At 44.9% G+C, this 18,644-nt stretch overlaps 1 protein-coding gene across 2 annotated transcripts in view; it reads left to right on the top strand.

Moving 5' to 3' along the window:
* znf385c (zinc finger protein 385C) overlaps positions 1 to 18,644 on the top strand; it is a 110,201-nt gene that overhangs the window by 87,616 nt on the left and 3,941 nt on the right. For both annotated transcript variants that reach the window (XM_068579326.1, XM_068579327.1), the window contains 7 exons: positions 1,798 to 1,940; positions 6,877 to 6,987; positions 10,824 to 11,049; positions 15,144 to 15,539; positions 15,654 to 15,841; positions 17,160 to 17,258; positions 17,750 to 17,839. In XM_068579326.1, coding sequence (XP_068435427.1) covers positions 1,798 to 1,940; positions 6,877 to 6,987; positions 10,824 to 11,049; positions 15,144 to 15,539; positions 15,654 to 15,841; positions 17,160 to 17,258; positions 17,750 to 17,839 — 1,253 coding nt within the window. The remainder of the gene's footprint in view (positions 1 to 1,797; positions 1,941 to 6,876; positions 6,988 to 10,823; positions 11,050 to 15,143; positions 15,540 to 15,653; positions 15,842 to 17,159; positions 17,259 to 17,749; positions 17,840 to 18,644) is intronic.

An 18,644-nucleotide genomic window follows, 5' to 3' on the forward strand; every position in this document is an offset into this window, starting at 1 on the left:
CTCTGATAGCGCTGCCAAGAGAAGACTCGGCTTCTCCTCGTTTTCTCTGCGAATGTGTATGTGTGCCGAGTGTGTGAGCGATCTCCCGCCGGCTGCTGCCCACGTGTCTGTAGGCTGCCTGCGTCCAACCTTTGCTGCATCTCTCTGGGTGTCAGACAAACAGCAGAGGAGAGCCACACATGGCAAAGGCTTTAGCCCAGCACGGAGGAGCATATGCTCAAAGCGCCAGTCTTTTAGCCCAACCACCCACCAACCACATACACCAATCCTGCCAAGCCATGGGCCAGACTACTGACAGATTTCCCCATCCATCACTCTGTTCTGTGCTTCACACAGAACATACAGCAGTGGAAAAAAAAGAGGTTGAGATGGTGGATGAGTGTATAGTGCACTTGGGTTATATGGTGGAGACAGCAGACTATAATTAAACTTGGCTTTTTTTTATTTTAAACAGGGTCTTTTCTTAACCTTAAAGGAGACATATCATGCCAATTATCAGGTCTATATTTGTATTTTGGGTTTGTACTGGAACGTGTTTACATGCTTTCATGTTCAAAAAACATTATTTTTCTCATACAGTCTGTCTGATTATACTTTTATTCACCCTCCTTTCCGAAATGCTCTGTTTGAGTGTCTGTCTCTGTAAGCCTCCCTCCTGGAAAAAGGGGTCTGCTCTGATTGGATTTTGCGAGAAATATTGTGCTACTTTGCAAAGGTAGTTCTCAAGACAACAGGGTTTACATTCAGAGAAGATTGGCAAATTAACTTCTGTCTATTTGAGATTCCTGTACAACACGACTGGCCAAGACTCGGTGTCGAATTCTGTCTTTTCTCATCGTGATAATAAAAAGTAGCATAATCCGTGATGCACTCGGCTATGAATATATTATCAATTATCATGGACAAGTGTTTCTGTCTTTTTTTATCTCACCATCTGTCTCTGAAATATTACACATCTCCCTCCCCTTTTCAGAGAATAAGCTTTTTCGGCTGCTGTTTTTCTGTATTTCTAAGCCTCTGGTATTATAGTGAAGTCAGTGATTGCTTTTTTTTGTCTGTGGTGTGCGTTAAGTCAAGTCGTACTACGGCCTCACAGCGTTGCAGGGGGGCTCACATGATAGGCATACGTTGGTGTGGCCACGGTGACCCGCAGCTGACACTGATGATTGATCCTGGCGCTGGGATAAGTGCCTGTGCACCGGTGAGCACACTGGTCCACTGAAACGCAGCCAAGCGGAAAATTAGAAATCTCTTCATCCCTGGTCCATTTGAAATCCGATATCTCCCATCTTCCCCCTCGCACAGGCACCTTTCCTTCGCCAATAAATCAGTAATTAAATGATGTGTTTGTGTGTTTGTGTGTGCCTGTGTTTGTGTGTGTGTGTGTGTGTGTGTGTGTGTGTGTGTGTGTGTGTGTGTGTGTGTGTGCGTATGCACAGAAGGACTGGTGGCTTGTCCTTGGGGGATCAGTCTGGGCAATTGGGGTGATGGGAGTATTAAGTCTCCAGCAAAAGTGCCCGTGTACATCTCCTATTGTCTGTATAAGAAGAGACACACACACACACACACACACACACACACAGTTGTACAATGTGTGTTGGATGTCAGCTGGAGGTGTAATGGTGCCTCTGGTACCAAATAAATCAAAGTCAGGCCTCCTCTGAGCGCAGCACCTGACCTTTTGGAAGCCATCCGTTCAGTTCCACTCCTACAATCACACTGGGACAGAAATGGCCCCTGTGTTAACATGTCCCGCTGTTTTTCAACTTCTCACATCTATCTCTTTGTGTTGTGCAGGTACATCGGCCCAGGGCAACCCCCTTCTGGCTTCCCTCCCCATCCCGGGACGGCCTCTGCACCCTCAGCTCGACCTCAAGCACCTCCTGCCCTTCAGACTCAATGGATCCTCCCCCCTCAGCCTCTTCCCTAACTTTAGCACGGTGAGTGTTACACTTTGGCACCTGATGTCATGGAAATATAGTAAATAGATGAAGTGGAGCCAGTACATACAGTATATCCACAAGGAACTAAGGTATTAAGCATATTTTCTCATCTTGCAACACGCTTGCATCAGTTGTATTGATCAAAAAAAATCATGTCAACACCCAACAAACATGGTCACGTTTTTAGTGTCAGGAACAACCTTAATTTAGTGTCAATACTCGACCTCATGATCAGTGAGAGGTATAAAAACAGACAGGGCTATAAAACCATGTCCTTATTGCTATCCTGCCAGACCGTAGCCTCAAATACCCGTCCCATAAACTCTCCCGCTGTCTCTGCAGGGGCTTTACCTTCAGTTTGGGATGCTAATCTCTATTCAAGCAGTGTGTCCCCTCTGAGCAGCCCAGTTGTCACCTCAGTATCAGAATCTCACCGGATGAGACCCTTATTACCTGGTTTCAAGCCTCAGCAGCAAACTCATCAGTGCTTACCTTGTGACTGGAATTAAATGCCTGTATCTTTGATCCTTTACTCACCAGCGCTCTACCCATTGTCGTTTTGTGTGTGTGTGTAGGCACTTCTAATTTCTTTGATCCTAGTTTTACCGCGTGTGCTTGTGCATGAGGATGTGTGTGTGTGTGTGTGTGTGTGTGTGTGTGTGTGTTCACTCATTGCACACTGTGGAACCATCTCCAGTTCCGCGGTCTGTAAATGAAACATAAGCCGCAGCTTTCGCTCCAGCATACACTTTACACCTTTTCAAACCAAGCAAAAAAAGGTTGAAAGAGAGAGCGGTAGGGCCACACACTGGCTGCATGTGTGAGGGAGTGGGTAAACGTGTGCTGTGTGACGTGTGTGTGTGTGTAGGGGGTCTCTGACCAAGTGCAGTTTATTAATGTGTCCTGCTGCCCTGCTCTATGGAGGGTTGAGCATGCCTGGCAGCAAAGGCAACATTAAATCCGCGAACACCCTCATGTATTTATATTAGTGGTGGAGGCAGTAGGGCAGCTCTCTGGTCAGTATTTTGTCTCTATAATGCTCATATGTTCTGTTCTAACATTCATGTTGTTTGAAATAAACATTGAATGGCAACCAAGCAAATATATATGAGAATATGGAGAAAGAAAACACAGTAAAAAAAATAAAAGCAGGCCTATTATAAACCTTCATTGTAGAAGAATATTAATGAATGCAGAAAATTAAACTCACAGAGTTGCAATTATATTCAGTCGTTAAGACATTATTGTATTGAATAAAACTCGCAGTAGGACGAGGAATCCAACACAACCGTAATGCAGAAATTATGATAACTGTGGAAATAGCATCAAATCAGTGTCGCTTCAGTCCCGGGAGGAGATGATTAGCCTCTATAACACACAGTCTGACAGCGCAGCTGTGGCATTAATCACAAAGTCCATTCAACGCAGAGCCCCTGCAGGTTCTCTCCGTCCTGATAAGGCACATGTTGTCCCTCACGTGTGCAGGGGAGAAGATGAATGCACCTGTCTCCAAAACTAAATATCCTCCGGTTCCCCTGGTGTCCCTTCTTACATCCCCTTTCTCCCCCTCCCCCTCCTCTCTCTGTGCGTCTCTTTCTCCCTTTTTCTTTCTACCTACCATTAAACCCCATCATGGTCTTCCCGCCGCAGGATAAGTTCTGTCTGCACCAGGATGGCGGGGGAGGACGCGGGCCTCGGACAAGAGGCTCATTTATAGGAGTCGGTTCAGGATGGCTGCAGACGGACAATGGGCACATTCTTCGGTTCCTAAAACAAATAGCTGTGTGCAGCCTGCCCTGCTAAGGTGGACACAGGGCAGCAGGAGTGGGAGCGCTAGGTTTCAACAGTCCGGCTTTGGCTGATGAAGGGAAAAGTCAGTCGCTCCCAGAGGTGGCTTTGAGTCCGGCAGAAGAGGCCAAAATAAAGCAACAAAGGCCAAAACAGCCCTTAGGGAGAGATGTACCTTCAGCGTGGAGGTTTCAGTGTCAGGTGTGTTTATATTCCCTCTCACACCTGGCCTTCTTGAGGAATCGGTAGTAAACAGACTCCAGTCTTGCAGAGAGGCAGCTGCCTCGGACATGGCGCACAAACTCCTTGTGTGGTAACAAAGGGCTCTGATATTGCTTCGGCTTGTGTTTTAGAAACTAGGCAGCGCGCCATCAATACACCAACACTCCTTGATCTCTGGGCAACTAAGGCTGTCTGCAGTGCCGCCGGTGTAGAACCAGTGATCGGTCCAACTGCGGACACTGTTCTGCAAAGCGAGCGGAGGAAAGGATTGGGCCAGACCCCGGGCCCTGAACCAGCCTGGGGAGCGATCCAAGATGATGATGATTGTTGCATGTGATACCACGATGAAGGGTGCCACAATGAAATCAGCTGTCGTCGTGGCACGCAGACCTTCTAATGAAGCCCTGGCTTTCCCCCCACTGTTTATAGTGTGCCGTTCTGGGACTGTCTGGAGTCTATTCACAGACAGTTAAAATTGAATTAGTCTGCCCAAAACCCTCTCCAAACACTTCCCCCTGGGCTGCGTTGACTCATAATGTATTAGACAGTCGCATAACTGGGATTACAATGAATTCTAACTACATTTAAACACGAGCTGGAGCGAGGCTTGTAACAACGGGCCAATGCAGCCGTGTTCAGAACAAACTTCATCCTGCAGAGTCTGTCTGGAAAGAACTAAAGACTAAAGCTGAACGTATGGTCTACGTAAGGGGTTAACAGGAGTCGCCCCACAGATACCTGTGGCTTAGGTTTTGAACTACAGTTGAGCATCAGATTGGTGTCACTGCACCATGTATTGTGCATGATCAGGCTCCATGATGTTGAATTATATATTCCACACAGTATGTGTATGCACATTGTGGTCCAGGGTGGTGGTGCGGTCTACATACACACTCACAGAACAGGAGCAACATCCATCTGCAGTTCAACAGCTTTGAGATGTATCACTGAAAAACAGAAGACTATACTCAATCTCTTTAAATTCTATTACTCTGGACAATTTCCTAAAAAGGTAAAGCAGCAGAGATCATGGGCATCCAGCAGCTCTCTGAATACTCCTTTCACTCATAGAAATGCCTGCGTTCTGGGTGGGTGTAGCTCTCTATTAAACTTGCATCATATTTTCATTTTTATATCAGAAAGGACTATTTTCAGAGCCATGGTGTTACCATTTCTATCCTGGACCCCAGTGCTTTGTGACTAATGGGGCGTGGGGCCCGTCTTGGCTCGGCCCCATTTTTGAGGTCCTGATGTTAAATTGAAAAAGGTGGAGCTCTATTAATACATTCCACCCTTGTGAGAGCAGGGATAACCCAGATGATTACTTGCCTGCAATGCATGAGCGAAGAATGAAACTGACACACATCTTAATTACTATCAGAACACAGGGACCAGTCACACACAGCAAAAAGGTTTCAGCACCAGCAGAACGTCTCCCGTCTTTACTGTGTCGGCAATTAGGAGCCAACAGCTAACAGCCACGGAGCTGCTGATATTAAAATATGTTTTTAATTGTATTGCTGAACACAAAAGGACTCAAGTGCACAATAAAGTGACATTAAAACCAATAGTCCCTCAGACGTTCGGTGCTAACAGAGACATGCTTTCAGGTCACTAAAATGTAGCCGCCACAGATGCGATCAATCAGTTCACTAAAGGCAACAGCACACATACACGACTAAACAATCCTGGGTATGGTTTGACTGGGGCAGCTGTCAATCAAGCACATCGTGCACAAACCCCCACTGTCCGGAGAGGAGGGCTATCTCCGCTAATAAGATGAAATACTTTTGTAGGTGGACAATGTGTGTTAAATGGGTATGCATTGACATGGTAAAAAAATGTTTTCAAAGCAGAACATGTATAATATTTAATATCATATTATCGTAAAAGCCTTTTTAAACATATATTATGTCTTACAGAAATATAATAGAAATGTTTGATTGTGTGGGAGTAGTAATATTATTAGTGCAATTGCCATTAAACTGCCAACCTTATTTTTTATATTGGTCAAGGATCTCTCTCTCTCTCTCTCTCTCTCTCTCTCTCTCTCTCTCTCTCTCTCTCTCTCTCTCTCTCTCTCTCTCTCTCTCTCTCTCTCGATTAGCTGGCATTCAGTATGGTTGAGTTATATGAAGTAGGCCTCTCCACTCCTCTCTGAGCTATAGCTATTTCTTCTATCTGGTTATACCTCTAGTTTAGTGCATCATAAGTGCGTCAGTGGCACTCTTAATGTACTTCTGCTATTTCTGTAACAAAATAAAACAGAGCCAGTGGTCAACAAGTATCGCACACTGTCCCTGAAACTGAGAAATTCCCCTCACATCCCAGGGTCATGAACCTCATACTAATATTCAAGAGGGGAAGTTTTCGTTTATTCCAGATTTATGCAATAAACCTGCCCAACTATCACAGGTAGACACTTCCTCATAAAGTTGAAACATCACCTCTCTAAAACAGATTCAACAAAAACTGAACATGTCAACCTTTGTGAAGATAACGCTCATTGCAGGACTGTTGAATTACCTGCATTAGTTTTAGGGAGCCAACTTAAATCTTCAGTCTATTCTCAGTATATTTCTCAACACTGGTGCCCTTTTTCACTAATAACTGACATTATTTCCCCATTACGTTCTGCTATAAATAATTCACGTGGGCGCTTGGGTCATGAACAAAAACCTATATTTGGCTATTTCTGCAAAAGGCCTGTGACGCCTTATATTTTTTCTTTATATATAAAGAAAAAATATGGCCCAAAATCTAAAAAGATGGCCACCCCTGCACCAGAGGATATAAGATTGAATCTTCTGATCCGTCTGGGGAATAAGCTCAGTTGTGTGCTGCACAGACATTTCTTATTTGAGAAAATAAAATTGTATAGAGCTGATGTGGTTTGTGTTGGTCTTTCCTTTCTGCCCCTCAGATGGACCCTGTCCAGAAGGCAGTGATCAACCACACATTTGGTGTCCCTCAGCCCCTCAAGAAGAAACAGATTATCTCCTGCAACATTTGCCACCTGCGCTTTAACTCAACGGTAAGAAATGTTTTAGTGCCTTGCTGTTTATGAGAAATAAGCCAGACTGGGTGATTTACAACATACATGCAATCTGTACCAAACGTGTGTCGAGCCTCAGAGAACATAATTGGTTTGCTTTGTGCTTCTGCTATCTTCTTGAATGTTGCTTTTTGAAAATATGCCCCTCATTTACTTAAGCCCTTATCTTCCCCACGGACTGTTTGTGTGTGTGGGAATAAGCAAATCCTTGTGTCTGCATGCAAAACCAAAAAAAACTGTAAGTGGAGCCCTTTCTGTCAATTTATGTAAAAGTTAACGGGTTTTTTTTCTAGTTATGTGTACATATAAGTTGAAAGTTTCCCCTTCAGTGAAATCTGTGTGTGTGTGTGCGTGCGTGTGTGTGTGTGTGTGTGTGTGTGTGTGTGTGTGTGTGTGTGTGTGTGTGTGTGTGTGTGTGTGTGTGTGTGTGTGTGTGTGTGTGTTGTTTTGGTGTGAGGGATTAGACAGCAGGGAGAGCTGTCGTTTATCAACGAAGAGCAGAGACAATCAGCAGCCACAGCAGGAAGCAGCATTCTCGGCTCCTCGTTCCATTTCTCCCATCCTTGCCACTCGTAGCACAGGCACACAAACACACACATACTGTAGGCTGGCAAACGTGCGCACTAGGGCACAAACAAACGCACACATACACATACGCACAAGCAAAAGATCCCATGACATTTCATGCATATTCACATAAACAAATAGATAATAGTCCAGAAGGCCTTAAGACATCTCGTTTGGCACTGTAAAGTACACACACAGAGACACACTTTTTCTTCCTCCATCTTCAAAGAAAGGCTGAGGCACAGGGGACGGGGAGCTGAGGGGGAGAGGAGACTCAGACGTGCTCCTCGCCCACTATAGAGAAAATCCCATTCCCTGCCGCTGCACACCGACTTAAAGGAGTGTCAGGTCTGACTGTAGCTTTATCTGTCTCTCCGAGACCATGAATACTTTCCTAACACCTCCATGTATCCTCCTCAGAGTTTTCAAACATATTATACCCAGTTATCCTTGTGCATAATCCTCAAAGGGGGGAAAGTAAGCTTTCTCTGTTGCTCAAGAGAGCACAAATTTACCTAAAAGAGCAATTTAACAGCAGCTGAAAATGAGTTTTTTGCTGACCTCTGTTGGTTCAACTGTTCGCCTGCCTGCAGGGATGTGAAGGTGTACTCCAGGGTGTGGCAGGGCTCTGGGACATCACTGGTGGGTGTGTGAAAACTGCAAAAAATGACAATTCTGACTAAACGTATGTGAGAGATCAATACCACGACACCTTCAAACTCGTCTGGTTTCATATAAAGGTTGTGTGCCGGATTATTGCTTTTCAGATGAAGCAACTTCCTCGAGTCTTGTCGTCACTTTCACCACATGAGGAGACATATGACTCTCTGCAAGAAAGCCAATAAGCATATGTCCCAAAATGGCAAATTATTTCGTTAATTTCACACTAGAGGAACACCTCAGTAGCCAAGTGCCCTCTGGTTGCCTTGGGCCTGTCTGCTGTGAAGCTTCCAATAAAGGAAATTAAATGGTTTGAGGACGTGTTGCTATCGAGGCATTTTGCATGTTAATGTGTGTTAGATGATTCGGTTAGAAATGTTTTTTTTTAATTTCCATTAACAGTCAAGGAGATGGGAGGGATTTGGTCTGTCAATGGCTTCTGAAAAGGGCTTGAGGGTGTTAGGATGTTGTTTTACGCAGTGTGTGTGTGTGTGTGTGTGTGTGTGTGTGTGTGTGTGTGTGTGTGTGTGTGTGTGTGTGTGTGTGTGTGTGTGTGTGTGTGTGTGTGTGTGTGTGTGCGTGTGTGTGTGTGTGCGCGCGTGTGCGTGGGTGCGTGGAATACATTCCTGCAAACATTTTTCATTTGATGTATTTCCTCTTGTTCGTCATATTTCAAATTCTTACATTGTGATAACATAATAGAACATAATCAAGCGACATGTATTTATAGCACAGTGCAGCAAAAACTCAGAGACAACTGTGCAAGGCAAACTTATAAAAGGAGATACATGATTACCAATCGTACACTTTTTTAGTGACTTGCGGGAAAACAATCAAAATTGAATTAAGAAAACTAACTGAAGATGTGTTTTGTTTCATGGCTTTGTCATATTTTCGCTACAAGCAAGTTATTATTGGGAAAGAGGATTCAGCAACTTTCAGAGCTATTAGGGGGACATGTTCCACGCCCACCTAGCATCATGCTATGCACCAGATGCAGTCCAATGTTTACTGCGAACCGAAGGATTGCTTAATCACTGGACAATGAAGAATCCCTCAGAGTGCTGTATCCTGCTGGCCGGGATGGCGATGTGAAAAACCAAAGCTCATTTCACACCGTGTCCCTCTGCCTCCACTGACACTCACTTGGACGGAGACACTGGTGGTGAAGAAGGCACTGGCTGAATTTGTCACGTCGCGCTAATCTCCGAAGCCTTTTCACAGCAGATCAGTCACACGATGCGCTGAAGTCTCTGACTTGTTTTTACAGACACTCTGACAGCCACTTTGTTCATAGGCTGCCACTATATCACACCATTAGGCTCGCTAATGTGAAGTGTACATGTCTAACTTCTTCCCCAGGCTGCTGGTGTTCACGTTAAAGCGAACACATGGGGCTGTGCTGGGGCTTGTATGTGTACTTGGATCTGTGCACGGCGCCAATCTTATGTATTGCTTGTGCTACTTAATGTATTGTTGGTGCGCAGGTAATCAGATAAACACACATCTTTGCTCCTACTGAAAAAAAGCATTTTTTGTCATTTCTGCATGTCTGCATGCATGTTTACTTAGCAGCCCTTCAAAAATATAGTCCAAACCCTTTACGCAACTTGTTTTGTACTTGAGGATTTGCATGATTTATTTCTTGAAGAATTAAATCTGGATGAGAGTTTGGAAGGAAGCGTTGCGGCAGAGGAAGAAAAGACTTACCTAGCTCTACATGTCAAAACACACTTCTGGGGGGAAAAAAAGTGTATTTTATACTAAATCCTTTGCCCTTAATCCATTTATCACCTAAATATGGAGGGTATGAAAATATCCATATTACTCAGGAGTTGGTATGTTTTGTGTTATTTGGGGACATTGAAGTTTTTTGCACTTTGGGTTGAATTCAAACAAAACTCCTCATTTAGCCGGCGGGTTCTAGTTCTGCTTCTTCCTTCTATAACTATGTCCTATCGAGGCCGGGAGCTGATGAGAGCGGATCCCTGCAGGTTGTTTTGGCTTTTAATGAGTGATCTCTGTATTGATTTCTCTGCTGTTCCTATGTATCCACGCTTGCTCTGACAACGGGGGCTTTGTTCTCGGATTGAACAGAATCGTGAGAATGATGAGAAAGCGAAGGTAAATCTCCTTCCTCCTGGAGTGAAGTTTGTGTGAACGTGTTTATTGCTGCCGCAGTTAGTGTTTTGCGTCTGATTTGTATTTGTGGGATTGTGTGCTTGCAAGTGCTCAGATGTGTGCGTGTGCGTGTGCGTGTTGCCACGTGTCGAGGATTTGCAGAGGCTGACTCTCTTGGTGCACATTAATAGGGTAGTTGTGGAGATGGGATCCTCACTCTTGTTGCATATTACGCATGCAATTATACCTCTGGCCTCCCAACGTGCCAGCGCCGTTATCAGGTGGAAACAGACTCTCGTCCTTGCAGCCTGTGTATGCCTGCAAGAGAGCGAACATTCAGCCGTGCATTTTAACATTTACTGCACGTGGGCTCCAGTCCTTCCAGCATACAACACAATAAGTCAAACACTCCTTTTTGCGTTTTCCTCCTAACCTGTTTTTTTTGTTCCTTCTTCATTTACCTGCAGAACCAAGCAGAGGCTCACTATAAGGGCCACAAGCACGCCCGGAAGCTCAAGGCCATGGAGACCCAGAAGAACAGGCAGCGGCGAGCTGGGGAGGCCTCAGCCACAGGGAGGGAGAGAGACCGAGACAAGGACAAAGACCGGGAACGAGATCGGGACAGTTGCAAGACGTCCACGTCTGAGGCGGCTCTTCCCGTGCTCATGGAAACAAGCCTAGTGGAGGGAGCGAGTAAGTAAACAGAAAGCATCTCTTGATGATCGCTCTAGCCTCCTCCTCCTCTTCCTCCTCCTCCTCCCTCATATGTTGGCCTCTCTCATCTCTGTCCCTCCGCTCCATCCACCACTCGGTGAGATTACATCTTCTGTACACGTTATCCTTCACCCTCTCTCCCTCCGATCCACCTCAGCAATTTCAACCCTTACTATACCCCTAAAACCTCTCTGACCCAGCCCCATGTCCCTGAGCCTTGTGATGGATGGTGGACTCAGAAGCTGTGGGATTGTGGGATGTCTGGGAGCAAGAGATGTTGTGTAAATAAAGGAGCTGGCTGAGATCGATCGAAGCCTCACCGGGCTCGTTTTTACCCCCTTTGCTTCTTAATTTCCACTGCTTGACTCCCCTGCACTCTCCTATCTATCTCGGTTAGATAGAGAGGGTAGTTGTAGAACCAGAATTGGTGTATTTGTGCAGCATGAAAAGAACCACACTCAGTGCTGGCTGAGTTGAGAGGGAGCCAAATAGTGGCGATAGTTTAAAGGGGCTGTCAAAATCGAAACAAAAGTTGAAAGAAATCAAAGGCACTTATCTTCTTTTACCAAACAGTTAACATTGGAGCTGTAAATATAGACATTTTGACTTTTGATGAAGAAAGCAGAGTGCCTTGGTGCCCTTTCAGCAGAATGAGAATGCTGACTTTTCCACACGGCACGTCTGCAACTTTAACTTGGAAAGCACAAATTGCTCCGATGTCATTCTGACTGCAGAGTGAGCCCATTACCTTCTCATGTTGCACTCATCTGGGTCCACACTTTTCATTTATCCATCCAAGGGGATTGAAGAGGAGAGCAGTTTTCCCTCCCTCTCTTCTACTTTCCTTCTTCCCTCCTCCTCCACTTCGCCTGCCCCGCAAAATATCACTATCTGAGCAGAATTTCAAAATGCTCTTGGATGCTAGATGGAATATCAGGGAGGAGATATGGAGGTGCTGCGCAGAGGGAGACAGTTTGTACTTTACACCCCCGCCACCCCCAGCCCCCCATAGACAGGTTTGTGTGTGCGTGGATACACACACACACACACACACACACACAAGCACACTTTTTCGCCTTGAGCACTAACAGTCTCCTTCAGAAAGGAGAAAGTGGACAAAAGACTGGGAGCCTGATAACACTCTCATCAAACCTCATTTTAATATTCCGGCGTTGCAAAGGAGAGCTCTGAAAAGAGGGAAGCAGCACTGGAGACGAAACGAGATGATGAGTGGAAAATGAAAGATAAGATGAAATGAGAGAAAGAGAGAGAGAGAGAGACAGCATGGAGTGAAAGAGAAAGTAGATAAGTGCTGGCTAGTTTTTATGCTGTGAATAATTTTACACTTCCAAGGCAATTTTGTGAGGAGGAACATTCTTTAATAAGCCCAATTGTGTGATTGGCCTAATGTGAAATTAAAATGCAGCAGAGCGAGCCAGTGTTGGCATGCGCCACAATACCAACCTGTAATGGAATAGCGCTCCAAATGAACACTCTAAAAAATGAATTATGTCTCCCGTGAAACTAAAGGCTGCTGGAACTGTCTGAGGGTAATGCCCACATTGTCTCCCATCAGGAACCAATAACACAACTGTCGGCTGTTCCTCTCTGTGTCTGGTTTGCAATAAACAGACCCAGACCCACAAGGGCAGCCTGTTTACCGACGCATGTTCAGATGTAGGAGGCCTGCACCATTCATATACAAGCTTTTGGCTGGAAGTTGCTGCATGCAGTTCAAAGAGCACTTTTTCTACTCGAGAACAAATTAAGAATCCCAAATTGCAAGTCTATTCGGGGCACAGTGCCACAGTGGAATGGACCTGGTAATTAAGATTTAGCCTTTGTCACGGAGAAATAGCAGAACACAGATAATATAATATAAAAGAAATTGCAAAATGACCACAACGCAAGACCTTGAGCTGCTGAAGTACCAACATAACCTCGTCATCGATGGGGATGGCCAATATGTGGTCAATTTACTTTTAACTACCAGCATCGCTGACGTCCTGAGATATTCCGCTATTAAGGGTAGCGCAACAATTCATCCACACAGGTTGTCTTCAGACGTATAAAGGACTAATCGATGCTTATGAACCATGTCTCAGACCGAGAAAGGAGGGAGGGAGCGCACAGCGATTGAGCAGCAGGCTGATGCCCAGGGACAAAGGGCCTGCATCCATCGTGACAAGCATCAATCACCCTCTGCTTTGATTGACTCCACTGTTGAAACCGTCTTTACGAGGGACTCGGCCTGTCACCGTAGTAATGATGATTTAAAGCACGGATTATTTTTTTTCCCCCCTGGGAAGTTGTTTATGTTCTGAGGCTGCCTTGGCTCGGCGCTCGCTGTCTGAATGTGTATGCGCGTGTGTGCATAATGAGTCCCAAATTCATATTCATTTGCTGTTTGGCTTTGGTTAAAGTTCTCAACGGATCAATCGGCCCAACGGAGATCTCTTCCGTTGTGTTTACGCTCTAAAAGCCTGTCATAATTAATCGGTCTGTTAAAACGTGAATTTCATTCTTTTCAAGTTAAAGAAAACTGATGATTGCCCGCACAACATTGATCCAATTATCCATAATGTTCAGCTGTGTAGTTTTCCTCCGCAGAGGCACTGCCAATATGCTGGCCTTTGTTCTGACAGTTTGCCAATTTTGGTGGCAGTTTCTCTCATCATGTCGATGGTCAGTGGGACAACTAACAAATGGATAAACAAGGAAGGCATGAGGAACAATCTTGGTATTTTTCTTTAGCTTTTTTAGCGATATCTTGGTTTGAGTTAGAATTTTGGCTTTTTTTAAAAGTTTAATAATCTCAGCTGGCATAGCTGAAATGATTACTTATGTCCTTCAGGATCTGAGTCTTTTTTTTTTTGGAGGGTTTGATTTCAACCAGCGTCCATGTCTTCCTCTGTCAATGGATCAATTTCACTCGCCTCCAGAGACTTCTTGGGTGTCCCTGTCGTTCACTTGAGCTCAGGATCATACCTACCCCCACCTCAATCCCCAGCAGAGGAGCTGAAATCCCTCCGGGGTCACTCTCATTACAGCGAAGGGGACTCTCTAATCTTGCTCTTTTTCTTTACCGAAAATGAGAGAGGAAGAACCTTATCTCCAATGATGAATTCACCAACTGAGACGTAACAGGGTAAATCAATGGAGCAGAGTTGCACAGAGGAGTGTAGTGAATGTGTGTGGGGAGAAAGCGCACTAAATGAAATGGAGATATTCAGCGAGCGTCGCGCGAAGTGCTCTGGGGTGAAGTGTGCGACTCCCTCGGGAGGGCGATGGGGTGAAGGGGAGATGTGTAATAGAACTTCAGTGACTTATCGGCCCGGGCCCGGCAGTCAATGGGTTTGTTTATATTGACTGCGACTCCGGGTCCACTTGATGTTTGAATAGAGAGGAGGAAAGGAGGGAGGTAGAAGGCTGGTGGCATTTACTTGCCCAAGCCAACGCTAATCTAGTCTGCGCCACATTGTTTAAAACGAAGGCTGATAGGCTGATACTATATCAGAAAATGCCACAAAGCGAGCGCTTCCAAGGCACTCTTAATGTTGGCTACAATATTGTAAAAAGATAAATGATTATTTGGAGATTAATTGACTTTGTATTTGTCAATCTAAAGAGAGTTATGCTGATTACACATGCAAGGGGATTTATTCAGGCTTTGTTTCAGACATCATGCTGACGTGGTGTTATATATTCACTCACTGGATCAGGGAATCCTGAAGCCATAACCTCATTGCCTCACTGTAAACCACTTTGAGCCTTTGCTATAGTTGCATAAAAGATGAGCAGACAGCTCTAAAATTAACATTTTGTGTTGACAGAACACAAACTAAATTCAAAAGTAACATACTTGCCTGAGCACTGGAATCCTCCTTGAGAAAATAGCCATGGTATTTTCATCCCTTGCATGTCATCAGAGGAAATAAACAACTGCTAACAAGTTCCCTATATCAGCTTAAAAGTTCTAATGTCAATGTTGCGTTGCAATATCCAAACAAGTATTGCAGGTTTAAATGAACCACAACTTGCTGATGTTGTCCTTTATTTGACCTTTTGTGCAGGTCTTCAGTCTGACCCAGAGCCAGCCAACCTGGAGGAAAAGCTTGAGGAGAGTCCCAGCAGCTCACTTGTGCAGACATCAGTGTCCGAGATTTCCTTTGTGGAGTTGGTCACCCTTTCCCCTCCACAGGTATCGCCTTCTTCACACCTCTCAGAGACCGCCTCGGACACCAGCGCCCCCGAAGTCCCAGAGGCTTTTGAGGCCATCGAGGCTATCGAGGCTATCGAGACTGTGGGACCCAGCACTGAGTCAGGCAGCAATGCGGACACGTCCAGCATTAAGGAGGAGCCACGAACAGATGAGGACAAGGACCCCAAAAAGAGCAAGGCTCACCTCCATTGTCCTGTCTGCAAAGTCACAGTCAACTCCACCTCCCAACTGGATGCACACAACAGCGGTAAAACAGGCTTTAATTCCAGGCTTTGGACATCTGAGCGTCAAATACTTGCCTGTATGATTACCTAATGTGAACCATCACAAAAACCGGCCGGCTCTCTGCTCTCTCCACCAGGTACAAAGCACAAGCTGATGCTGGAAGGTCACAGCGTTCTGCCTCGGCGCAGAGGGAAGGTGGTGGCAGCTCGCGCGGGCTGCAAGAGCAAGAGGCTGGCCAGCAAAGGCAGCGTCGGGGTGCCCAGCAAGAATTTTCAGTGTGAAGTGTGTGAAATCTTTGTGAACTCTGAGACCCAGCTTAGCCAGGTAAATGTCAAAAGAAACACAAAGCTTTGGGGTTATATTCTGTGTTCATGTCTGGTCCACCGTTTCATTTTTCACTCTCTACACTGTGGATTTCGTAAAAAAAAAGTTGGTCAACTTTGAGACCAAACTAATGGATGTGGAGTCATTCTTCACATGATCGGTGGTATAATGTGATGAAGACAAGGACAGAAATGTGTATGTGAGGCACTGGCAGCATACTAAACCGATGACCTTAATACTTAGTGCAACAAACGAGAGCTGAACTGTTTTTGCTTTTAAAGTATTCGAATAAGGGGACAAAACAGCAACAGCTGTCACTCTGGGACTTTCCTCTCCTTCCTGCGCTGTCTGAAATGAAAGACGAGGAGGGAAGCAGGGCCTTTGAGAAGTCGTGCAGATTGGTCACGGCATACTAAGTGAGAGTGTCGCTTCCCCAATATGATTTTGTTCAAAAGTGCGTTAAAGCACTGTTGACTTTGTCGGGGGAAAGTGCTCTTGCCCAATCACTTTAGGCGGTGGAGGAACTGTTGCATATAATTACCTCACCTCCACAGACGGAGGACATGGTCTCAGAACTAACTGCACACGGTTCACAAATTACCTGACACATGAAGAGATATTACACAATGAACTTAGACCAGACTGACCTCGAATGTCACACGTATAAAAGCTATCACAAATGATAAATATGCATGATGGCATTTCAAAGACCTTGCACAATCCAAGAGACCGTTTAAACATCACGGTGACGAAGTGTGGCTTAAATCAAAGCAGCACTTTCATTTACAGCCGCGTAAATGAAGCTATTTAAAGCAGATTGTGAGTGCTGAGTACATTCAAGCAGCAGCTATTTTGCTAAATTAGATAGATAATCTGATGCTATAACTAACTGCAAAGCCCTTCAGTGAGCAGGCATTAATTTACTACTCAATATTGAAAGCTACTAATGCCGCCTGTATTTAATTTCTGGTTACGTTGGCATTAAACCAGGTTTGGGAGGCGATTTCTCCCCTTTTGATGTTCATTAAATACGACATCTGAGTGAAGGGATTGTCTTGGAAAGATGCAGGATATGCTGGCATGTGTCTTACATAAACAACCTCTATCCCAGGAGGACAGAAGCCTGTTAGTACTGCAGCCAGAGAAGGAGATGGTGTGGCAGCCCTAGAAAGTAAAGTGATGTAATTTCTGAGGACTTCAGTCATACTGGCTGTGTAATATATCCATTATTAATCAGCAGATAACATTTGAAGTTGTACCACTGTGGTACAACAGATGCTTGCTAGCTCGCTGATGGTATTTTTGCTGGTCTCGGCAGCACATGAACAGCAGAAGGCACAAGGATAGGCTGGCCGGAAAACCACCCAAGCCCAAATTTACCCCCCACAGCAAGAGCCAGCCAAGCACCAGCTTAGCGGTAAGTCTCAGCATTAAGACACAGACAAATAACACACATATGCACAAATGCACAACATAATTGCCTTTCTCCTACAGCAGATGTACACGGACATGCTGTCCCAACATTGAAATAAATTCAATCCAGTAAGCAACGAATGCATTTTTAAATCCCAGTTTAATTTCCTCTCCGGTTACAGTTAACTGGTTTGAACCCCAGCTCAAGCAGACATACAGTGAAGAAACACACACAGACGCAGATCTGGTTACATTGAGCTCAGGGACTCGTGTGTGTCTGTACTGTCATAGAGGTTAAGCACGCTGTTGTACTCAGCGAGTCCTCTACCCCTGAGACCAGTCGGGAATAGTCCTGACCAGCTCTGACATCAGCCGCCTGAATCAGCACTCCGGATTAATCACTTCTCTGCTCCTGTCATAAACACACCTCCTCATCTCTCCTTCTCCTCTTCCTCCTCCTCCTCCTCTTCCTCTTCCTCCTCCTCCATTTAACAGAACGTGAGATGGAGTAGCTATGCAAGCGTGGCTGTGTCTGCCATGAAGAAAGCATTCAGCCAGTACAATCTCACCTCCCTCTCCTCACAGGTCAGTGGCAGGAGAAGCCCAGTCTGGGGTTGGATGGGAGGGCGAGAGCTTCAGATGGCTAAACTTTAGGCCACGAGGCAGGGGGACCAAGCTGAGATCATGAAGGAATCATGTTTATATTAAAGGGATAGTTCTGATTAATCTTTTTGGTTTGTATATTTTACACGAGGTGCAACTCGTTTTATTTGCACAGCATGATGCCAAGAGAGTATTAAAGTGGAAGGAGCTTTTCCAGTTAGCCCTGGTTTCTGGAAGAAACAATCCCATCGGTTTTTTTAACTCACCAAATCACAGAGCCTAAGATATTTGTTCGTGTGCCGATGACACAAGGAGTATGCTGAAGATTACGTTGTTAAGAAACCTGACGATACAATCTGCCACTTGAATCAATTTGCTTTTGGGTTCAAGGTCCAATTTTGTATTCAGTAACTATAGCATTGTGTTTTGTTCACAAATTAAAGGATAAAGCATTTTGAATTTGCTGCTGAGGCCCTTTAATATTGTAGTATTCACCAAACTGACAGACAAAACACGATTTCCTAGAAACAAAACTGAAATAATTCAAACTTGGAGCCATGACGTAAGAGCACATGATCGTGAAAGGGGACATATCATGATCATTTTAAGGTTTAAACTTGTATTTTGGACCTACATACTTTAATGTTCAAAAAAACAATTATTTTTCTCCTGCTGTCTAAAAACCCTTGGATTTACCGCCTGTCTCTTTAAATCAGCCTCCCCAAAAAGCCCAATCTGCTTCAATTGGCTTGTGAGAAAAATATGGCGCACCTTCCAAAGCCATGGG

The sequence above is a fragment of the Clinocottus analis genome, unplaced genomic scaffold, assembly GCF_023055335.1.
Source record: "Clinocottus analis isolate CAN_PGR_092001 unplaced genomic scaffold, fCliAna1.0.p SCAF_16, whole genome shotgun sequence".
In the NCBI taxonomy this organism is placed as follows: domain Eukaryota; kingdom Metazoa; phylum Chordata; class Actinopteri; order Perciformes; family Cottidae; genus Clinocottus; species Clinocottus analis.